General features: G+C 40.1%; 1 protein-coding gene across 1 annotated transcript in view; it reads right to left on the reverse strand.

Annotated features, from left to right (window-relative positions):
- bicc1a (BicC family RNA binding protein 1a) overlaps positions 1–25,766 on the reverse strand; it is a 59,061-nt gene that overhangs the window by 28,434 nt on the left and 4,861 nt on the right. The window contains exons 2-3 of the mRNA XM_083922748.1: positions 11,082–11,128; positions 4,199–4,268 (exon numbers count right to left, since the gene is read on the reverse strand). Coding sequence (XP_083778874.1) covers positions 4,199–4,268; positions 11,082–11,128 — 117 coding nt within the window. The remainder of the gene's footprint in view (positions 1–4,198; positions 4,269–11,081; positions 11,129–25,766) is intronic.

Here is a 25,766-nt window from a genome sequence, read left to right on the forward strand (position 1 = left end):
GGCTAGAACGAAATTCTGTTTTTTAGAAGTATATGAAGGAGGTTCAACTCTCAGTTTAATGGGTACTGGGAAACTCGGGGAGTGCAGAGTGCCAGCAAACAAGCACTGGTCTTGTTTGAGTGCCACAGGGTCAGGCAACCTCAACACACACACTAAAAGAGATGCTAGATCTCATGAGAGAGTAACAACAGCTCTTAGAAGTCTAGAGAAACTAAACAAAGACCAAGCTGCAGTCTGATACAGGAAAACAAAGGGAAAAGAGCAAAAAGAGCGGTTAGATGCCTTTCACGGTCTCAGTGCTTGTTCCAGGAAACTTTCCCATCATTCAGCTGTTGCTGTGAACAATAGAAATCTCTCCACTTCCTTCTGTGGCACCCACTGTGACCATTAGAGGGAGTATGGTTCTTCCAGTGACTAACCTGCACTGCACATCTGGCAAACATTAGCCAGCCTAAACGAGTGTTGCAGTCGTGATGTAGAACACCCCCGCATTTTTGAAATGGAGTGTGCTGTATGTTCTTTTTTTTTGATGATTGATTGTGGAATAAAAAAATGAACACCTCAAGTTTTAATTTGGCACACACAACAGCTAGAAAAGCAAACAAAAATAAGAGTAGGCTTGCAGCTGCAATAAGTGAATGTTTTCAGTCACACAGATTTTACACAGTTCCACTTGACAGAGAAGAAACCTTTTGACCCAGAGTTCCATGCTGGCAAAGCTAAAGCATTTTTCCAGCTGAGGACTACATTTGAAAATACCACACAAATGAAGGGAATTAAGTCCATTTGGCTCGGCCTTTCTCATTCAAAACATCTGCGGAAATGTTGAAACAAGCAACTGACAAGTAGGAGTAGTATATAGATATGTATCACATGAAAACACAAGTAAAGCCATTAAAAAACGCATAAAAAATAAAGACCATCTTACAGTATTGACCATTCTGTCTGACAGATCTAAAGTTGAAACGCAGACCTGTCCCATGATGTGACTTATATGGCTCCTTACTGCATTAGCGCGCTGATGATGGTTTGACCTAGAGGCAAATAACTGGCCTTATCACACTTATGCAGGTGGCAGGGACTGCTAGCTGTAGGTGATAAATGATATAGAGTAGCTGGCATTTTGATGGAGTGTGGCCCTGTTTGGGGAGAGGTTACAAACATACAAATCCCCCTCACATCTGCGGCTATCCTGCCGAGTGTAACTGGTTCCAGACTTCTCATGAAGGACAACACTCTTCAACACAAACTCAAGGAAAATAAGGCACACCAACACTCTAAAATGTATACTATGCAGGATTTTCCAAAAGTAATTTTTCCTTTCAATCTCCTCAGCATTCACACAAAATCAAGAAATGTGGCACCTTCCTGCAGGGTTGTGTGAAAGTGTAGCCGTGTTTATTTAGAATGTAACCACAGTGAAACAATCAGAAAATAATGATTCATTCTTCTGATTAACTACTTTCTTTTTTCCAACAGCGCTCCCTCTCTTCATTCACTCTCTAGCTTGCTCAACCACTGCTGCTCTCTCGCTCTCTATGTATGCTTATTGAGTCAAAGTAGATCCTAGATCATACACATCAGACATGTTGATGTCAACACGGGCCTACTGCTCAGATGTCTACACTGGGAATTTATCACAATTCAACAGACGGGTTGTTTAAAACTGGCTACATTTCGACGTTGTAGAGAATCAATATGAGGCAAAACGCATCAAAAATCTGCTATATAATTCATTACAGATGGAGACGCAATTAACCTCTTAAATAATAAGATCTAAGGAACAAAATTAGTGAGGTCCAAGGTTTTTTTAATATACTATTTCATTGTACATGGAGACATGACACCCTTACATGTAACAAAATGTAAGGAGAAAAATAAAAGTAATTTCTGAAACAAAAGCATGTGTGCATGACGGATGAAGTGATGTGTGAGTGCTGCCCGCATAACCTTAGCTGCCTCCGTGGCTGATGTAGAAGGCAGTATGTGTTGACGTCAAATCAAGTAGCAAAAGTGTTTGTTGCATGTATAATTAACATCACACACATCATAAGCTTGTTTCCATTAGCCCTACAGAGCGGCCTACCGGAAAGTTTTAGGGCACGCCCTCTCAAATGGCTGTTCACTCGCCGTGTTTCCAATACAAAAAAAGGCCCAAGAGGGATTTACGAGACTCCAGAGGTGACTCTGAATGGGTTTCGATCGCCAGTGATCAGCTGATCAGTGATACAGCGGCACGCCGTTCTTCCTCTTAATGAGAAATACAGAATACTGTAGCTGTAGCTTGATTTAAGGTGGTCTGATTCACAACGTCAACTTATGTACAAGTAACATGAAAGGAAAAACACTTCACCTTAAAAAATTTGAGGCGCTGTAATAGTGTTTATTGACAGACAGATTGTCACCCCGCTGCAGTACGGTGTGTGTGTGTGTGTGTGTGTGTGTGTGTGTGTGTGTGTGTGTGCATGCAGCAAAGGACCACAAGTCAGAAAGTCAATCCAGATTCCGTGCACAATTTCTGTGCTGCATTCTACTACACTACAGGATAAAAGTGTCTACTCTACTTCATCGTGTTGTTGTGGCGTCTGTACGACCACACGTCCCGTCCCGATGAGAGCTAAATCCAATCAGCAATCGGGTAAATCTCAGGGGAGAAAAGAGACCCTGCTTTCTGACATTTTCTACTCGGTCAAACGGCCTCCTGGGCGACTCACATGCCAATTAGGGGCGTTTTGGCGAGATAGACCCTCCTCATTCAGGGTAGTCCACCATAGTGGAAATGCACCTCATGTGTATTTATCAACCACAACAACAGCAGCATCTAAAATAAATGATTATGTAAATTCTACAAATGTATTTGCCGACCCAAATAAGATCTCCTGCGACCCACGTATGGGACGCCAACCAGTCTCTGGGAATGACTGCCGTAGAGTGTACGTCTTCTGTAAGGTTTTAACCCCCAGGCGCTGCATCTTCAGTAGAATATAAGCCTGTTGACTGTAAGAAGTAGTAACATTCTCCATTTAGCCATCATGCCCTTTCTCTAACCCTCTCATGAGCCCAGGTTGTTAAAACACAGTCAGTTGTTCAATATGTCTCTTCTCCCACAAATGCATTCGTTCATAAGATAACTGTGAGTGATAAACCAACATTCTTCCCCCCTGCTCCTCCTGGTTTACGCAACACATAGGAAATATCCTACAGGCTACAGGTCATGGGCCAGAATTTTAAATATTCGTATAGAGAACATCATTTCCAGGTGGTGTTGGGGGCAGGTTTTGTGAATGAGCTTATACTTGGGATGAATGGATTGTTGTATTTGAATGGATTGCCAGAGCTTACAGTTGATTAAGTATCTAGAGGGAAAAACATTAAAGATTGTGATGAAACCCTGTCAACTATTTTCTGTACAAAGTGAGTGAGGAAGTTACATAACGTCATTGGATTCCACATCTGGCTTGAAGACACACACTGGCAAATCTCCTGAGAACAACAAAGAACATAGCTACACCTACTTCTCAAACCCCGCCTCACCCCCTCCCGGAAGAGCTTTAAATAACCGTGATAATGTTTTATTGGTAACAGAGTGCGAGAACAACTCAGCCAATAAATGAGTGAGCTTAATGCAAGCGACTCCCACCCCTCCTCCTCCACAGCAAAAATCACAAATTCCTCAGTGCAGATGAAGTTACTGGCTTTCATCTGCTCAAACTTCTCTATTAACTATTTTATAATGAATGCTTGTGCAACCCTCTTGTCCAATGACTTCCCTGGAAACATATTCTGGTTAAAACAACATTGACTCATAATTATTAACCTATGTTCTGTGGAAAGCTAACAACTATGCTGTTACTTAACATTCATACATTAGGTTTAGTTTAGCTCTTAGTTTTATTGCTGCACATCTTAGAGATGATTTGCAAGCATTGCATTTCTGTTAGATAAAGTGAAAGGCACTTAAATAATAGGTTGAAGGAAAGTCATGAAAACTTGTGACTGAACTTATTGACTTCGATATATTTGATGCACGGCAGGTTAAACCATGCATAAAATCAGATTAATATATTCTGTAGGCCCTTCATTCCCCAAATACTCAAGTCACACAATGCAATAGCATTGGAAACAGTACATGGATCCATTATAAGAATAATTTAAATATGGGATTACTAAGAAAAAAAGAAAAGAAAGAAATGGTCACCTTTTTTGGACTTTGCTCCGATTTTCAGCTTGGACGGCCAGGCAATCTGCGTCTGGGTCTCATCCATGATCTGGAACAGAGTGAAGGAGGGCTGACTTTAGTTTACCACGGATTATATTGTCAGTGTTGTCAGATACTGTGTGATGGCAGACAAAAACAAACAAGATGCACTGGTGATTCTTCAATCACGACAATCATGATTACATACTCTTGTGGTTGCACACTCTGAACACCATGCTGACGTTATTTTGCAGAAGTTGGCAGAATAATAACAAAAAAACTAAGAAAAAAAGACAAAAAACGCCTCGCCTCTAAAGACCGAGAGCTGCAGCAGAAGGGGACGTACGGTGGTTTGAGCTGGATGAATCGATCTGATCGCAATCAGATCTCAAGACGCATTAATATGTCAGGTGTAAATGGGGTCAGTGTGGTTTTGGCTTAGCTTGAAGTGTGGACAACTCTTCACTGCTTATCCTGTCCTGACTTGAGAGAACATAAACAAACTATTAGGATCCTGCAGCTACAAAAAATCCTTGCATGATGTAAAAAAGGGAAAGTTAAAATGGCAAAAAAAAAATCATATTTATAAGTTATGAAACTGAGAGAAGTCAACGGAACATGTTGGATGATATAAGCTTATATGATGTTTCCAGACACTGCTTTGTTTCTGCTCAACACCCAAATCCTCCCAACCTAACCCCCAAAAAAGAAAAAAGACTGAGTACACTTGGCTTTGGTATACATGAAAAATGCCAGCAACGATCAATGTGAGAGCCCTTTGACAAGTCCAGTAATCGTAACCATGAGCATATGTATTAATGTGAAAAACACAAACTGCAGAAAGCACAAAAAGACGCTGTCAGCGGTCTAATCAGAGGAAATCTATAACCCAACCTCCTGCTCTTCTTTTGAACCACAAGGAAGCTCACCTTGCTTGGCTTCCTGGCTACAAATCTGCAAACAAACCCCTTGAGAATTGCCTGCCATGAGGAGTGGTTGATGTTAGTTGAAAAGAAAAACAAGGGGAAAAACCTTTCAAAAAATGTGAAGCTGACACGCTCTCTCCTAATGGCTCTGTTGTCGATGTGCACTATCCTTGTTTTCACAAAAGTCCTGCGGCCTTTGTGTTTGTTTTAATTCTTTCCAGGGGTTTGTGTTTTCGGCTTGGGGGAGATATGAATTTCTCAAAGTTCTCAAAGCTTCAGCCACATGATCAAGCACCCGAGGACTGCTTCGACCCATTACACGAGCAGCACTTTATATTCCTTGGTGGTCCGCTGCATAAAGCAATGAGCCTCGAGTGGAAGAGAGGCTGCATTAACAGCCATCAGCACTCCCCAATGAAGATAGGATGTTAGGCTTATTAGCACTGCCACAGCAATTCCCAGCCTTCATTACATTTTCAAATTATATCTGCTTTTTGTGTGCCAAAAAACAACTACAGCCGGTTTCCAAGGGGACCTGGTGCACAAATCAAAAAGGGAAGTGCTTAAATTCCTCCATATGCTCTCCTGGAAGTAGCATGGTCTGTATGGCATCCATTATAACAAATTCTGACAGCCTATCCAATGCCAGTCTCACGCACCTGTAAAACAGAGAGACAGCTTTGAAAGGCCCAATATGTGCTTCTCTATACTCTGAAGCTATAGTCACACAATCTATGATGGATGAATGGAAGCCCTTTCAAGCCTCACTGATTTTCTACAACATCCCATAATCTCATATAAAAGTGGGTGCCTGGACAGGCAACAGGATGAGATGCTTACGCCACTATTCTGCTTGAGATAAAACAAATCAGTTTGACCTTATTTTGGCACCATTTAATTTATCAAAGAGTTTTTTGTTCTTTAGAAAAACAGGATTCTGCATTCTTCCTTCTCTCTGTTAAGCTCTTGACCTCGAGTGGTAAATCTTTGAGCATTATCATTATGATCTCACTTCAGAAAAACACTCTTCCAGTCATTCTCATGATTTCTCCTGCTTGTGGCACTGCCTTTACTCACGGTTTCTATTGAGTGAATCACAGAACCAAAAGTTTGTGCAATAAAAATAAAGCAGAATTCTTTTCAGATGATCTCACTCAACTATTTTTGTAAAGGAATCCTCCCGTGGTATCATTTAATGTGACTACGTTGAAAACATACCAAGATCTAACATCCAGCATGCTAATGATCGCCCATTAATGTCCTCCCACTGGAAACCTTTCCTCCCCTCCTGTCTGCAACATTATCAAAAGTGACAAAATAATATTACAGTTTTACAGGTAATGAAATTTAGGCCTGAAACCAAATCTGATGAGTTCTGAGTTACTGGGTTTCATACTAGCTTGAGGAACAAGTGACTTTAATCTACAACATGACACCCTCTCACCATCGTCTAGTGAAGGACAATAAATCACAACATAACCTATAGCTTAATGCAACCTTTTTCTCCATCATCTAAAGTCACATGCTCATACCAACAGCTGGATTGGTCACAACAACATTAAAGGACACTCTGTTCTCAGTGATAAGGTGAAATTACTTTACTTCTGCCTCCACTTTTCACATTTTTTTGGCCTGCGACACTGACAGATGTGTCTGGATTTTGTCAAGGAGGCATTCAATTTAAAACCACACGTTAAAGAAATAAAACGCTGCCGCAACCTCTTCAGAGGTCGTTGAAACTAAAAGTGGCAATGTGGGGGCAAATGGGAGCTGAGAGACTGTGAGCGCTGTATAAAAAAAGTAATTAAAAAGTGCTAATTTATAATGGAATTTAGTCCTTTTTTAGCAACTAACATGCGGTGCAGAAAACCCGGTAAAGTAAGAGCTTATGATTAAAAATGACCAAAGTATCATCATATCAAAAATAACTCCAAAATTATGAAACTTCATGGTCTATGCCTCATCAACTTTTTCTCTAAAAGGCCCTTGTTCAGAGAGACCTGTTTCCTGTCCAGCATTGTTGTTCTTGGCTGCGTCGTGCAGATGGGACTGATTTCTGACAGACCACACACCATTTTAAAGGGTGGATGGAGTTTATTTTTATGGAGGGGCTAGCAAATACCTCTCAAATGGGTCAAGATATTTGCACAAATTAAGTTACCTATACGTTTAGAGTTCCACCCTTTCTTCTCTGCCACCCCACCTTTTCTGAAGTGAATAAATACATAGATGACTCTGGTTCTGATCGGTATCATGGCACAACCTTGACACGATGATTGGTTCTTAGAGGTTTGCAGCTGGTGTAGTCCCGGAGCTGTACGTGAAGTCAAACAGGATATCATTAAGGCGATGTCCTGAAAGACGGCACATGTCAACACACGTGACTGTGTGTTACGTCTGGATGTGAGTACTATACTATAGCACGGCAGCAATCAACATGGCAGAGGCATGTTTCCTGGTCCGCACTGTGATGGTGCAGCTGTTGATTCAGCTGGATTGTATGTGTGTGAGTGTGTTTGAAATGGGGGACACAGAGGGCTGTTGGGAGTGAGGGGGTGTAAAGAGACTGACTGAGGGAACAGCCTGGTCTGAACCATCCCCATGAGACTCGAGAGTCATAACTGAGTTCATGTTAACAACCCCCAGTGCTAACTCGCAGCTAAAGCCCCATTAAACCTTGGGCTAATACTAACATATGTACATTTATGAAAGAGCAACACACATTAGATGAAGGGCAATTCTGCATAACTGCTGAAATGTGTTAAGACTTCAGGTCCTTCACAGGATAAACTAATTTAAGCTGCTTGAGAAACACAAACATTTGTTTATATCATACTGGCCTAGTTATTTCAACATCTCACAATTTTTTATGCCAACAAAATATTTCATCTTGACAGGCTTCAGTTTTTCTCTATTCCCTGTGTCAGCGCAGCGAAATACAAGATGCTCCGGTGCTATAATGAAACTAGCTACGCCTGGCATGAGATCTGAGTGCACTGGCACTTATACATCGCGCCTGCCATTATTTACAGAGCCACAACTCCTGGGAAGAAGCAATGGAAGGGGGATCGGGGATGAACTCGTAAGGGGTTCAAAGGCATATATCAACTGAAATCCACTCCAAGCTCTTCTGTGGTGCCGCACAGTTATCGTCCTTAGCAGCCGAACTCCTCGGCTCTTTGCTGTCCTACAGCTCAGCTCCTGCACAGCCCTCCAAACAGCTTAGTGGTCTGTGCCATTATTTGACGCACTACAACAGTTCTCCGTCCAAAACTTCCACAGCACAACAGTGTGATGAACTGTTCACTGACACTTCAAGCAATCACTTTGCAGAAAAATCTCCTTATACCAGACTGATGACAATTAAACACCAGTGGTTTAATGCAATGCAAAGATGAAATAAGAGCAGGAAGAGGAGGGACAAGGAATGAGCATGAGGCAGAGATAGAAGACCAAAACAAAGACTGAAAAGAAAGAGGGACATGAAGCTGGCGAGATTCCCCTATGTGAGCTGCAGGGACTTGCATCAGGCTTATTTCGCAGCTGTGGCACCCTCCTGTGGTTCCACTTTCTGTCTGTTATGTCCTTTACTTTCTCACTGACTACATGGAGAGGTGTGGACTGTTTGCTCCCTATTACAAAATGTTTCTCTGGACTCAAAGGAAGTCCAGCAGACAGTGAGTAAGAGGGTTTGATCAACCACAGCCACCGGGCCTGGGGAGAAAGTGCGGGGGCGGACCATTTAATGTTGCTCTCGTCAGCGACTGAACTTCAAATCTCACTGTGGAGGCAACTGCGAAAACTCATTCCCAAAGTCTAATGTGTAAAAGTGCTCCCATCAAAAAGGGAGAGAGTTGCATGCGCTTTGGTCTCACTGAGTGTGTGTGTGGTACATGGGTGTGTTGGACGGGCAAGGAAGCAGCCCAACTAAGAGTTTCCATTTTCATCAACTTGAAGGTATTTCACACACCTCATCCATTTTCTTTCAACAATACCGCTCCACAGTCACACTCAGTGTTTATTTTCCTGGCTTTAATTGAGTATGCACCGTGATCACGCTATCAGAGGGAAATACAGAGTTATCCAAATGGAAATTGTACAGTAAAAACATAACTTTACCACTCCTCCTTTACTGCCAACCCAAACAGCTGCACACTCATTTCTAATTGGCAATTTAACCTCTGGTAACCACCGTTCCTTTGAAAGAGCTGTGACAGTTTTCAAGCCAGAGACTTAAAGAACGTGACAAAGTAGACACCTACACTGGATATGTTAAACATTATCCACGCCAAACGAGGTGGAGACAGATCTACTGTATATCCAGAGTCCTTGTTAAGATTCCAAGGAAGGAGAATCTTAGGGCGCCTGGTTTGCATTACTGGGATTTTGAAAACTGCTTCAGGGACAGTTAAATTGCCTCCTTCTTTGACATGTAACTCAGCTTCCTAACCTCCAAAACCAAATACGGAAAATAGACAAAAGAGGAATGCTAAAACGAACCGCTGTCCATCATTTATTTCATTACAGCCGATTAACATACTATGCACGGATTAACATATTCAGGAAACAGGATTTTAAGAATAAATCTACTCGAGATGATTAAACAAAGAAACCACACAAATGGCAGTTAACTCTGACTGTTGAAAATGTGATTGCTTTTATTTCGAGTGCCGTGTGATTAGTCTTCTTGTGATTAATTTCCATTCACCACACACATACACACGCGCACACTAATGTTAATGGTTGCTTTCCCTCATAATGATGCTTCACAAATAGAAATGAACCGTCAGGATTAGGGTTGGGGAATAAGGCAAAACATTTTATCACTGTCATTTTGTTCTTCTTCTTTTATGTATTTATTTAAAAGGACAACGCACATAAAGCAACATTGCAGTAAATGGACTGGTATTAGCCAGCTGGCTAATTTTCAACTGTAATTCTTTGGAAAGATGATTTGAGTTTTACAGACAACAACACACCACAAAGACAGCGACAGCAACAAAATAAGCATTCTTGAGATAGTTCAGAAGCCATGCAGGGCAACAGGAAGCAAAACATTAATATGGTAACATATTAACAATGCCCACCACTCAGTTCATGCATCTTGTCACTGTAAACTCTTGTGAAATGTTTTCATACAAGACTTTAATATAATTATCAAGAAATTGCTATGTTTATGTGATGTAAATAGATGTTAGTACGCTGTCAAGCTATGTAACTAATCAACAGCATATTAACATTTTCTATTGTCTTGGGGAAATCATGATCTGCTTTTTTAGATCGTTTATATCACCCAGCCCTGTTCAGGATTAGCTGTAGAAGCTGCAAGAGTGAATTTAATGAATGTTCATAAATGATTACATTATTGAGTGGCTTTAATAGATCATGTGCTTAAAAAACTGCTCTTTGAATAAACGACTATAAGACCAATACTATATGACTGTTGAAACGCTACAGTGACTCTTAAACACCACACTTGACTGATCAATGAGCACCAATAATGCATGAGCAAGTTGTGATTTAAAAAAAACAACCTATTCAAGACTATTTAAGATCACTGAGGCAAATCCTTGTTTTATTGGATGTAATGAAGCTTCAGAGTATTAACTAATTAAATCAGGGACAAAGAAAAGTCAGCCAGGCAGAGCTGGCCGGAGCAGGCCGGAGTTAAACCTCTCACTCATTATAACCTAAGGAGATGGTCTGGTGTATTATGGTATATTATGTCAGTGAGAAAGGCCCACAGTGTTGTGTCAGCTGTGTTATAGGATCAGAGCCCTGGAGTGATTCTTCGTCAGTGCCGTTCCGTTGTTGGGTTTGTTTTGATTTGTCATTACGAGTGACTGGAGGAGCACCTGACATCTGCTCCCTTAACCGAGAGAGAAGCGTTGCTCCGTGTTCTTGAATGCATCCCATAGACAAAGCAAACACTATCCAAGTGCAGACTACACACTCACCTTCTGAAAGAAATCCTCCCCACCGTTGACTCTTCCCTCAGAGGCAGCTAGAGTGAGACAGAGAAAGAGGAAAAATAAATTCATGAAACCACACAGTCAGCTCAGTTTTTTTCCCCTTTTACACACAATGTAACCTTAACACAGCCAAATCACACAACGATTATCCAGCCTCCTCCAAATGTTACAGTATCTTCACTCAGAGCAGTGTTTATGGTGGATCTCCATTTCTTTGGATATTTTTTTTGGCACGGCGACTGATAGTGCTCGTACGCAGCAATGGAAGAAAGTGCTACAAGTAATTTTCTGTAATCCTGGAGATTGGATACAGCTTCTGTGTAACAAATTGACGGATACAGTGAAAATATTTGGGCATTTTACAGTAGCCGTTAACTGAGTATTTCATACCACACTTGGGTCAGCTGGTGTCTGTCTCGCGCTTCTTAAAAAGGCTTTCACACTTTTGGAATTCGTCTGTTAGAAAACTGTACACGTCCGCCCTTGGGGACTACAGTATATGAAAACTTGAAAACTGCCCCGAATCACCTGTAAACAAAAGAAGCACTTAGGAGATCCCCAGTGTTTTAAAGTCATTTTCAGGAGAAAATGTCAAGAAACTCCCTGCAGGCCTGCAGTCGCTCCAACACATCTGCAACTCCTTTCAACTGTGGCTGTTCTGTTGATGCAAAATACATATCTGCTCTCCAAGGAGGATTGTCATGTTCCTCTGTCATTTGAGAGTACAGGGAAGGTTTAATAATGCATCAAAGACAGCGTTCTTATGAAGGATCTGTTGCTGTCCGTGCAAATCTGGGTCAGGAGCATCGCATGGAGAAGAAAACCTGCTGTCCTGCTACGTTTCATCGGCAGAAGACAACACTTTTATTTCAGAATGAAGGGTCGAACTGTCAAATTTAAAAGAGATTAGGGAGTTTTAATTTCTTGATGGAGCACATTAGTGTTGGCTGAACATGATCAGCCAATTAATTGACAGGAAATGAAGTCAGCAAGATTTTTTATAAACTGATTAACGGTTTCTCTAGCCTGGAAACCAGACGAATCTGCTGAGCTCATATTTCATTTGCTCTGGAAGATACGTCTGCCCCTCTCTTCTGTTCAGACAGATTTCCAGCCAACCTCGTCTTGTGCGGACCAATCACAACCGTTTATCTCGTGGGGCGGGTTGAAGATGATGACAGAGGGGCGTAATGCTAGAATGTACTGTAGTTACCGAACAAAGTGACTGAACATTACTGGTATTTGGCAGTATTTTCTTTCCAGTGAAACTTGCAAGGCTCATGAAACTCGGATCCAACTGTCAGATTAAGCAGCGTTGATCAAGTATGGCTCATGATTCTGTTACTGTATTGCCCATTTATCAACCACAGTGTTTTCAGAAACACATTTTTGTGTACCATTTAGCTGTAATTTGAGTCTGTGACCCGGCAACTATTTTTTTTTTAGCTGCTTCCGAACAGACCAAGCACCCGCCCAACTTGCGCATGTCACTCAGCACTACATCGTCTATGTTGCTATGATTGGTTGTAGGTAGGGTTGCAAAGGGGTCGAAAATTTCCGGTAAATTTCTGGAAACTTTCCATGGGAAGTTAAGCTGGGGAATTTTGGTAATATTAAAAGTTGGAAATTGGGAAAAACGTTTTGTTTTGTCATAGGCAGACATGCATGTGATATTTGCATGTTAATCATTAACAACAAACATATTTACCCTATAATATCAAACAATATAATAACAATATCAAATTTTACTTCACTCATATGTAGTCTACAGGCTCATTGTGTGGCTTAGTCTTGTGTGCTGGGCCTCAATAGTTCAGGGTTCTAGAAATGATCTGTGCATGTGATGGCGGAAAAGACAATGCATGTAGGGGGCGTGGCCTCAATACCCCTGCAGTAAGCAGTGTGTTAAGTGCATGTTAAGTCGATTAAGTCGATTTTATGCTAAAATATATTTTTCCCAACTATATTAAAATCCCTGTTAAGGGCCAACCTTCATTTTTTGTAAATTCAAGGTTTATTCCTGTTTATTCCCATAAATTCCTGTTAATTCCCATTGAAAGTTTCCAACTTTGACATTTCCATATTTTTATGGCAATGGCAGGTTACTGTTTCTGAAGCTAAAGGGAAAAAAAACCTCTAGTTCCAGCTTCATAAATGTAAGGATGTGCAGATGTTCTTTCTGTAATGAATTGAAATTCAATATGTCTTTGTTTTGGACTGTTGGTGAGGCAAACAGATTGAAAAATTTCTCCTTGGGCTTTTTGATGGGCATTTGTACCTATATTATAATCTCTGATTGACCAGATGGTTGATCAATAATTAAAATATCTGTTTATTGCATCGCAGCACACTGTCCTTAAAGAGTAGATTATTTATTTTGTGCACTGGGAAGTGTGAATACCAGTAAATATCAGTTTAGGGAAGAGACGATTGTTTTTGCAACCTTGTCAGTACTTGTTTTAATTATACAGTTTTTTTTCCAGTATGAAAATATTCAATGGCGATACATAATTATAGTATAAACACAATAAAATCCCTCTATCATGTGAAACCAGGGTGTGAAAGGTATTGTTATGACTTCACCCATCAACACCACATTTCAAAGCACAAACACAGAAAATGAAAACCTAGTTTAATTTTCCACCAGACCCGACATTATGGCCTTTGGCGATGCAGTAATGCCAACATCATGAGCATTTAACACATGTCTGTACTTACACAGGCTGCCCAGTAAACAAGTGCAGGCCACAGTTTATGAAGACATAGAGACTGGCCTGCCTCTCTGGCTCAATGGGTAAGTCAATTACAGATGAAATTTGTGTACATCACACACTCACCACCCCATTACACATATAACAGATGAATTCTGGCTACTCACTGGCTCATCATTCAAAACAGAATAATAATAAAAGGAAATCTAAGAAGGATGAAGATTAAAAACCGATGGCTGATGTAGGGTGACACAATTCAAAGTCCGTTTTCATGAACAGAAATTAAAGAAATATTCAGACAGAGTGCAATCGAATACTTCAACCACCAAGTAAAGCAAAGAAACAGACTTCCAATCCATTGAACTATTACGCCTCAAATTATGCCCAAGCGTAATTGCATTACCTGCTTTGTAAACAAAAAATTCCAACTGCCATGAGTCCCATGGAAGATTAACATCAGCAGATGGAAAGTGTCACAGACGGGGAAATAACAAAGTTGCTAAAACAATGCTGGATGCCTCTACAACTGCTTCAAGTGCCTTAGATTCTTGTTTAAAAGTTCCAGAGATTTTATGGAGCTGCTTGTGCTGAGTGATGTACTCGGTGTACAGCCAAAGTCTGTGCATAAATCTCGAAGACAATAGAAATGGCACGCAGCCCGCCATTAACACTGATGGGGACTGAATTTAGCACACTTTAGAGTTATGGCTATAGCTGAAATTATTCTTCATTTGTAATTCAAGAGAAAATATAACAATTATATAAAGTGAGTGGTTGTATAAAAATAAAACAAAATAAAATATTATTTGTCAATCCACAAGGGAACAGGAAGTTGAATGTGTTCCCGTATAAGTAATTTATTAGGTCAAGATAACACTTGTTTGTTGCAGCTTCCAAAATGCTTAACACCGTTTGATTTTCTTCATCATATATGATTGTAAATTAAAGACCTATCAGATAAAAATTTGAAATGTTTAAGCTGTGGGAAGGGACAGACATTTACAGGATGTCAACAGATAACTAGTACTGAACATGATGAAAAAAAGATCTGTGCTGGATTTACACAAAAATATATTTGGTTAAATCTCGACGATAGTTCCAGTAAGTCGAAGTGTTTACATCCAATATTTAGTTTAGGTAACATCCAGCTTTGAAGTAGAGTGAATAAGAACAGCTCTGTCTGTAGTGTAGACATCCAAGTTTATGAAAGACCCTGTTACTGTGAGTGTTTCCTGTAAGAACTAAGACAAACATAACCAGCAGCAGCATCATCATCGTCCTACTTGTCTTCAAAAAAACAGCCTAGTAGAGCAGGCCTGCTGCCGTTTTTCCTGTGTGGCATTCTTTTATCAACTAAACAAAAGTAAATCCCAAAGGTAAAGTCTGTCAGCTGCCATAATGAGTGAGACAGATACAAAACATGGTAAACCAAATAAAAAGCAACTTACAAACATGTCCCAATGCTTGCTTCAGTTATGATTTTGACCTTTGGACTCTTTTGATCATACAGTAGATCCCATCAAAGGCTTCACTTGAACTGTCACTGATTTGTAAACTTACTGGATATGTAACAAACATCTAATTCCTCACCAAAAAAACTTTTCCTTTACTCAAAAGGAAAAATAAAAATAACCTCTGCTGTATGTCTGCCCGTGTTGTGGGGATGTTGTCAAGCGAAGTGACAGATGTGACTACAGTATGTTATCATACTGTTCCTGCGACGCTTGGCAAGAAAGAACAACAATCAGGGCCAGTTTTACACAACAAAAACAAACCAGGGATGTCACAATATGAGATTTTGATATCACGATTATTCATCTTCCACAACAACTCCCTGGTCATGTTGTAGATATCCAAAATGCTCCCACGCTGCAGATCTAAGACGCTTTCTTGGGGGGCGAATATAAGACTGGAATGTCAGCTCCCTCTGATGTTTTTACAGCTCTTCTACTTCACTTCAGGTGAGTGGAACAATGACTCTCTCACACAGAAAACACACCGGCACAGACACAAACAACATGACCTGTGAGATTTGTTTTCACAGGGCAACAATGCAGGAATCAGGACATCATAGATATCACAGCTTCTACAACTCTTACAGTTATGAAACAGTGGCCAGGGTTTTGACAAAAAATCGGTTAATCCGGACATCCCTTAACACCCCCGACTGGACAGACATGTGCAAGATAACTATATTTAATACTACTTCTTTAACACTGTCAGAGTGAATTCAAATGATGAGTGCCAATGAAATTTTAAACTTGACAACATTTATCAATATCATATTTCATTTTTACTCTAAATCCGACTATGAAGCCTAATCCTTTGTTTGCTGTGGTACTATGTCAGCGATATTAGATTTCCACACATTAACATACAAGTCAAAACTCTGATGTCAGAGTTAAACAATGAGGCCTAATGACGTGACTCTGGAGACAAATGATAAACATAAATACAGTGTGTTTGGATTTCAACCTCGCAACAACCAAAAAACACAAACAACTGCAACAACACTGTTGGCATGTGAGCGCACTGAGCTGAAAGGAATCTGATATGGAACAAGAGTGAAAACACGAGCCATGTGCTAAGAGCAAAACATCCTGTTGGCACATGTGTAGTGTGTAAACCGGCCGTGGGAGAACCTAGAGCAGAGACAGAGACAGGAGGGGTGCAGCAGCCTATGACCTCTGGGAAACATAATAATATATCATCCTAAAAAACACTTATTCTAAATCTGCACTGTGCCATAGGTTAACAAGTAGTGGTTCCGCATTCAAAAAATAAATAAATGACAACATTTTTCACTGGAATTCTGCAATTCGACAAGGGCTACTGGAGGCATTTGTAGCTACTTGGAGGGTTTCTTAGAGCAGAGAGATATCCTTCATTACAACAAGCCCTAGCCCAGGTTCAAGACCTTTGAATAGTAGGTTCAGTGTTCACCGACGGCCATTTCCCTGGATGGGAAAACAACTGAGCCAATGAGACTCTGTAGGTGGGAATCAAGTAAGTGGATGTCATCATCGTGTGCCGCAACCATAAAAGCTATGACGAGTCTGAATGAGATCATCACAGCTAAACATGTTGTAGGATGAGTTACAGAAATAACTTAAATCAGAGGATTTCTTGGACTGTCATGACAAACATTTGAAAATGACAAAAAATCTGGTGGTGTGGAGTTGGAGACCTCTGCAGTCTGCTCCTCATCTTTGCTTTACGCAAGCAGCTCGAGGCTATTACTCACATAACACACCCAAATCTCTGAAGACTGAACTGCTGGGGGGTTGAACTATATTGTACTTAATGTAGGCACCAGAATTTGACAAGGAAGAAGAATCCATGGAATAAAAAAACTATCTCTGGTTCTGCAGTATCAATTTTGTACCGTCAATGTTGTAGAAGTGTAACGCTAAATCAGTGGAGTTAGTTGCTCCTGATAACCACGGCCCACTACTGCAGCTTCTGTGTCTACGTAAAATGATGCAGACAGGCTGGATAAGTCAGTCTCTGATTTAGAGGTTAGTTAGAGGAACAATAAAACATTCTCAAACAGAAAACTGCTGACCTTAAACACTATGTTACTAAAAACATTGTGAAAACTCAATCTGTTCAATCCAATCCGACACCATTTAAAAATGTTTGTGATGGTTTTGATTGTTCGAGTCCACTGACTACAAGTTATTGCATTTTGTTACATTCCAGATCAACATCTCAAAGTCAGCTGCGGACTCTCAACCTTTTCAATGCAGGAAACCACCAAATTCAAATATGGTTGCTCTCAAATTCACACTCTATTCTTCACAACATTCATGTTTGCATGATTTGCTGACAACATAAGATCCTTTTCGGTCATATTGGTCCCTTCTCTCAAATAACTGTGAGGCATTTACCACAAAAATGCAATGCTCATGCCTCATTACTTAGATAACCAAGAAGCCTATTATTTGGTCTGCCAAACGCAAAACCCTATTTAAATTACAGGCTTTCCTTAAGATTCAACAGTTTGAGTTGAAGAGCACATCCCTAGTTTAACATTGTTCAGCGTTTAGCAGCTCTTTTTAATATCAAACAGACTTTGTTTCATTTGTTTCTCAAGTGCTAGAATGGTCTAATGGGGTTTTCTCTACCCAGGTTATACAAGGACAATGCAGCACTCCTCCCCTCCAGCACAGCAGATTGTAAAGGCATCCCAGCTGAAAAATGACACAAGACCCCTGAGCCCACATCACGTTGCAATTCTGCCCTTTGGTGTGTTTTTTTCTTAAAATATGGATGAAATAATGTGGCACTAATTTCAAACAGTTATCTTGATTGTCTGTTAATTTGACAAAGCAAACATGGTGGTTACAGTTAATCAGATCCACACCCTCTAATTCTCTCCATGTAATTATTTACTGTATCTCATCTTCGTCACTGCATGTAAGGAACTGAGAGAAGTCGCAGCATAAACGACTCAACGCTGGCAGAATGGAACGGGGTCTGGTATCCATTATTTTGTGGAAAGGCCAACTTTCTTGGAGATTAAACTGTTTTGACACTGAAGGAATGTAAACAGTGTCGATTTCTACAGTTATGGCTTTGATCCACACACAACAATCAAGAAAACAGGAGAGATGTAGGTCCTAATAAATATATCTAATATATTTTCAGTATTAGCCAGTGTCAGTCCTACATTATTCAGGTTTAATGGAAAGGTGGACAAATACATCATAGCTCAGATGTAAGGAAATATTAATTTATTTGTCATGGTTAACCAAACATTGTGACGTGCCAAAATTATCAGGAGTTTTAAACAATTCAGTATCCGATTAAATGTCTCCTTTCTGATCCTGAGTTACAGTGTTGAATAATGGACAGAAACATTATGATTACACAGTGAACTTGACCTTTGACTGTGTGAATATAAACTATCATCACTTCATCATTTATCCTGTTAGATATTTGTGTGAAATGTTATCATTCTTAGCATAAGAACTCTATGCATCGCAGTGACCTTGGCCTTTGACCTCAATCAGTTCATCCTTGAGTCCAAGGGGACATTTGTGCCAAATTTGAAGAAAATGCCTCAGGGGTTCCTGAGATATTGCATTGACAAAAATGGGACAGATGGACGTACAGAGAGACAACCAGCCACTGCTGTCGCCAGCACGGAGGCATGAAAACTGCTAATTACTATCTTGTGGATGGCGTATTAACTGCACATGTTTTCATTTTTATTGGCCCCATTTGTTCTATTTTGCACTTTACATATTATTACATCATTACAGTATGTTGTTGTTTTTCTTGATGTGGCTTCCCCCACAGAGCTTAACTTGCAAATACTTTGATGATTTTTATAATTTGTTTTTTTCTCCTAGTATTTTTCAAACCCTTGTTGCTTAGGTTTTGCTATACTTGTATAACACTGTGGTCTTACAGAGACCGCATTTTGATCCCCTTTATGTCCTGTACATATGGCAATGTCAGGCGGAATTGACTAAGTTGACTTTGACTGACCTGACAAAAGGCAGGGGAGCCCCTAAAGGCACCAGCTAAATCTCTAAATTTGCAGAGCTGCTTAGATAAAATCCTCTGCACTGGCAATAATCACAAGAGGCCTAAAGGTGAAACTTGGGACATTCACAGAAAAGTCTATGCAAGCATTAAAATGAGAAGAGTTATACAACTCCCATTTCCCTTGGATAGAATTCCATAACAAATGACAACTCTAATCCATGAAACATCTCAGTCCACTGTCTGCACATGTCTGTACTAAAGTAAGAAAGATTACTATTAAAGCCAGGCTTATGAGCCCACCTGTCTGAGAGCACGGTCAGTATGAAAGAACTACATTTCCCCTGTTTTACGAAAACAGCGAGAGCGTATGTTTTCACACCAGATCTCCAATGTCCCTCCCTCCAGCGTGCACAGCAGCTCTCAGCTGATTCAACATAGAGCTAATGAGCGGGCCTCTGGGAGCCGTAGCAAAACACGAGTACACACACGCAATGCAACAATCTCGACACTCATGCTTGTTTATATGTGAACACATGCATTTTTACTGCAATGTGATGTCTTCAGACCTGACTCAGGGTCCTTTTATGGACGATTACAATTTCCAGGGCTGTAGTCCAGACCAAGTCAAGTTCCAGGGAGTCTGAGTCAAGACTAAGTTCAAAAGCAGTCGAGACCAAGAGTCCAGAGCAAGTCCAGTCCTATTCAGGACCGTGAAAGGCAATACTCTCTTTCCAATGTTAATAGAGTGATTAAGGAGTTTGGATGGATCTATAAAAGAAGATGGATCTATTTTTTAACATCAATTCGACCTTCATTTCAATATCAACTACACACCTGTAAAGTTCGTGGATTTATTTTGCACAGATACGAGGCTATTGCAACGACATAATTTGTCCACAGACAGACAGAAATACAAACACATGGCAAAATACTCAAAACCACTTCTGTGGTAGCACCTGCTAGAGTAGGCATCTCCAGGACCACATTTACCATGACGACACACATACAAACACACAGACCAAAAAGGTGAAAACAATACAAACGCCACGGCTGGTAATCAGTATCCATACATAGTTGTTTGACTCATCACCCACTTCTAGTCCTCACACATTGAGTAATTTAAATTCAAAAAGCATTGCCAGGGTTGGGGGGTGGGTGACTGTTCTCATAATTCAAACCTAAACATCTCACTTGAAAGACAGGGTGTTTCTACAAGTGTATCACCTTGCAGCTGACACATAGTTGGCAGTAATAGGGTTGATTTCTAAATGAAAATAGACAAAAGTCAACACTTAAGGTTCTGCTTCGGCATATGTAACACAGGTTGACTCCAGCGCCTGAGAAACACTTTTAACTGCTCTTCCAAGACAGTGGTATCTTATCACCAAGTAAGACTTGGGGAAAGTAACAATTACATCAGAACTGGCTTTATGTGAGCTTTCATATCAACACTGCCAGAGAAGCATCCTGAGCTTTCAACACCAACTTCTTTATCGTTATTAACAGAACATTGGGAGGTTATTAATATTTTGTGACATACAAATATGCCTACAACTGCTTTTGGGATAAAACTGGTATGCCATTTATCTATTACGTGAGGTCACTTGTTTACATAGTAGTTGCTTTTTACACTTACACTTTTTACACAAAATAGATGTGGTGCTTTGAAGTCTGAGCAAATCTTTCATCTTGGTACCAAAGCTGGTTTCCTTTAAAATGACATTTTCTGCCCAGTTTCTACAAAATAAACGACATATTCTGTGATTATGCACAAAACATCCATCAATGTAAGGTGTTCCTTTAAAGTTAAATAAATTCAAACCCCATATTGTGAGCATTTTTCAGCAATAGCCATTCAATATTCTTAGAATTTTTAATTACCTCTTGATTTAGTAGTTTTCACTCTTAGTTGTGTAGTCTGCCATTCACACACTCACACACATGAAACGATGCATTTTATGATTTAATTTATTTTTTTATATGTGAATGTTCTCAATGAGAACAGTCTCAGTGTTACCTTTTACTGTACATTATTCTGAAATACATCACATCATAATTGCAATTATTTTTGTGTGACTTTATTAAAATAATGTGAATGTGTGTGGCTGCACTAAATAAGATACACGGTTGCTCTTGTGCTGGATTTTTGACAAAGCAGCTGCTGTAGTAAAAAAACTGCACACAGTAGCCATGTGTGTCACCAAAACAACCAGAACTGAAATCTTAAGGAACCATTATCACTTATCTAGCTGTGGTAAACAAAGTTAATACCCACAAAATTGAATAACTGTCAACGTTTTTCTCTGCCGAGTCACCCTCTGTACTCCAAACGGCTCCGCTCATATCCTGCAGAGTTGCCAAGCAACTACGCTATCAAATAAATGCACTAAGTGCCACATGTTACTTTCCGGCAGACAAAAATGACAGCCTGCCAGAGAAACTAGACTCACTGACCCCGAGGTCACATGGATTAGAAGGTCTAAAAATAATTAGATGTTGTAGTCCTTGGCCTTAACTGTTTTTCACTATGTCCATAAAAAGTCCACTATGACCTCACATTTACAGGAAGTGTTATTTACACACGAGTATCTTTGCAGAAGGATCATCCAGTCCAGGAAATAAGACATCAAGCATCAATCTGTTGTTGGTAACATGTTTGGGTTATCATCTCCTCCTTTATCTCGCTTGTGTGAATGCTGCCAAGTGGTTACACAACGCTGTACATTCCTGGTGCCTGGTATCTACTGTGTTAGATCCCCCATGGAGCATAGGGAGTCAGTCTCACTTAATAGGCCAAGAGTTGTACTGTAAATATTACATTGTGCTATTGGGAAATCATTGACATTTCACATTCATTGGAATTTTTCCTTAAAAGACATAAGGAGTCTGTGGTGGATTTTAGTGATGGGAATTATTTCCTCGATTACTTAATTAAATCAACCCCTGAGTTCTTTCCGCTGATATGTCCAATCGGAGAAGTTTATGCATAACAGAAGAGCTCTAAGGAAATGAACATAATTCAGTTAGGACCTTTTATGAAATCCCTGCCCTTGAACAAACTTCTTTTTTTCCACCGATTCTCTTTTGTTCAAGTGGAGAAGTTTCTGGCAAAGGCCAGGACTCGATCAAAAGGGTACCGTATAAAAATGCTTTCTCTCCAATCAAGGCAGCTGGAGAAAAGGCCGATTGTACTGGATGTTGAATGAGGAGCGAGAACAATAAACCAAAAGCCGAGGTTCTCCAAAGATACACTGAAAGCTCTTGGGGGGGGAGTGGTCAAGGGCAGGGTGGTGTGTGCGATTCTGCATTTATGTGTGTGGTAAGTGTGCACGCGTGCGGGCTAAGTCAGGGGTGCCCCCCCTAAGAAACGTTTCTAAAATAGCAACCACAAACCAGACAGAATGTAAATCTGTACTTTGAAAACGGTTGAAAAAAAAAAGAGCTTTGAGGGACGTAGAAAAACAGGTATTCATTTCAGCCCATTTACAGTTCCAGGAGCACAGAAATGGGTCACGGCACTCCAGCTCCACTCGGACGGTTGAAATAAGACTCCTGGTTTTATTTTCTTGAGTAATGAATTACAGGTTTTTCCACCGACTGAAGCTCAATTATATTAGAGCTCCTGAAAGCTTCATCATGCCAAGGATGAAGGAATTCAACGCGTAAGCAAAGTCGAATAAAAATTGTTTAATTGTATCAGCATGTTTCCGTAAAATTTGCGAGAAAAGGAGAGAGGGAAAGTGTCAAGAAGCAACTGAGCAGAGCCCAGTGAAGAGCAAAATTAAGTGGTTCAATCAACTGAACCATTGAAATAGTCACTGAATGTTCTGATGTGTGTTTGAATTAAGCAAGAATTAATTATTAAAGTGAAATGGGATTTGTGTAGGTGTCTTTCACTTGTCTTGCAGAGTACAGGTGAAATAGTCTTGCCTAACATTGAGCAGACAAAATAATTCATCCTTCACCAGGTCAAGAGGTATGCGTTCTGTTATTTTTGTCACAAGGCAGTACAACATATTGCTGTCCAGTGAAAACTATGCATCTACATATTTGGTACTTACATAGTTTTTAGATAACCTGAAGGATTAAATGCTTACACCAGGCTATTTTTCCTTTTTTTCATGACACTATGGAGGAAGATGGTTTCCATTGGAACGATATGGCAGAGCTTCTCAAAAGGAGTTTTGCAAAATTATGACAAGAGTTATTGAGCATGAACTACTGGAGCTATCATGGCTAGCAAGCTAACTTTAGGAATTCCTTACATTAAAAAAATGATTCACCTAAGAAAATATAAAGCAATCAATACTTCCTAAACAACAAATCAAACACACCCTTTCCCTGAAATTGACCGACAACTGGAGAGTGTCGCTATTTGACAGGTCAAAGTTCAATCCGACTGAACTCCGTGTGAGACAGAAACTATCCCTGAGAGAAGTGAAAACATCTCTACTTTGGCTGACTTTTCAGACAGTGGCAACTGCTCTTATTGTGGTCCACAACTACAAAGAACAAATGATGCTTTGCCACATTCACATCCCTCACACACATTTTGTACAGAATCCAGTCAGAATCTGGTTTACACATCAATATTTCCAAATGACAGATGACAACCTCATCTGAGGAAATACACAATTTTCACATCAGAAAGGATTTTCCTCTCTAGTGCTGGCTCCATCTATTGTTTTCCACTTTTCACTGATTTTTTTTTCCAAAAGGGGGTCCGTGTTAGGTTTCTCTTAAAGTTCCCTACCTCTCCATCTTTACTTTCACTTTAGACTAATATAATGACATTACATGAAGTCGAGAACTGCACCTGAAAATCAGAACAGTTTTAATTTTGTATTCATTGTATTCATTTTTTAAATAATTGTGCAGCTTTTATCAACTTTTAAGCTGCAAAACTGAGTGTCTATGCAAAAACCCAAGTGCTTGAAATGTGTGAAGTGTTTTCAATAATGTTTCTGTCTGGGTTTGGTTAGGTTAGAAGGTTAGAGTGAGGATTGTGTTGTACTGTCAGGATAAAGACCAGGGAAAGTCCAACAGCTCCACAGTAGATCTGATGGAAGCTGGAACAACAGAGCAGTGTTCCAACGCTCAAGAAGGAGCAATAGAGGGGGAGAATGAGAGAGAGAGAGAGAGAGGGGAGAGAGAAAAAGAGAGGGAGAGAGAGAGAGGGAGAGGGAAAGAGAGAGAGAAAGCCTGCAGCACATTCCCCACAAGACACTCACTTCCTGTCTGTGAGTCTTACTCAGCACCCAGGAGGAAGAGGAGGATGAGGCCCTCACACATACTCCCTTCATTATGTGGGTATAGAAGTCAGAGAAGTAATCCTCTTAATAATAAAAGGGAAAAATAATGAAAAATCTAATTATTGCATTTCCACTGGCCTCCAAATTAAAGGTCTCGTATAGTAAAAAGTGAAATTTGCATGTATTATAAAACTGGTGGAGGTGCTATACTGTATAAATACTGTGAAGGTATCAATAGACAGAGAAATGCACACAGCCTGCATTCAGAAGCTGTGTCTTTAAATGAGCTGTCAGGACTTCTGTAAGGTTATATAAATTAATATAACACAATATAATATACGCAGCGTAATATATGCTGAGCTATCAGAGCAGACTGGGATTTTTTGCTAGAGGAGCTTAAAGAGACGGGTGCTAAAATAGTCTGTCAGTCTGTCTGAAACACCGAGTTTCAGACAGACTGTATGAGAAAAATATTGTTTTTGTAACATTAAAGCATGTAAACATGTAGTGGTAGAAACTCAAAATACAAATATGCAAATATAAATGAGCATAATATGGGACCTTTAATATAGTCATAGTTTGTGCGGACTCAAAACAAAGTTGTGTGTAACAAACATCCTCTACACATAGAATATTAAGTGAAGTAGAAGTACCTACTGTATAACCTTACACAGTACTGATAACATTGCTACATAATGAAAATACCTGTGAAAACCTTCTCATTACCATTTACAGACAAAGCCACCCAATAACAGGCCTACTGTAGTCTGTGGTTTAGGGGCAGCAAAACAAATTAGTTCAATGAACAAAATGATTCACTTAGCCTAATTGTAGGTTGTTGTTGCAGTTACTCAGCAAACATGTTGTTACGATGTGTGCGCACACTGGCCCTCCAGGAGGCCATGCTCAGTCACAAACACCACTAAACTCTCATCATTACTAGTCTGAGCTGGGCAGCCCCGTGCTCCTCAAACTGACCCATACACAGCTGAATACATGAGTGATGTTTGCTTAAAAAAACACATGGAAAACCTTGCAGCACATGTAGACGCACTCAATTTACAAGAGTAAATGTTACCTCTTTCCCACACTTGCCCCTGATCTTGACTTCATAATGAATGTAAAAAAAACAGGCATACAAGTTCTCTTACCCTGCTCTCTGTACACATAAAACTATCTTTCAAGCTTTCATGCCTGTGTCAAGGTATCCA

The sequence above is a fragment of the Echiichthys vipera genome, assembly GCF_963691815.1.
Source record: "Echiichthys vipera genome assembly, chromosome: 11".
NCBI lineage: Eukaryota > Metazoa > Chordata > Actinopteri > Perciformes > Trachinidae > Echiichthys > Echiichthys vipera.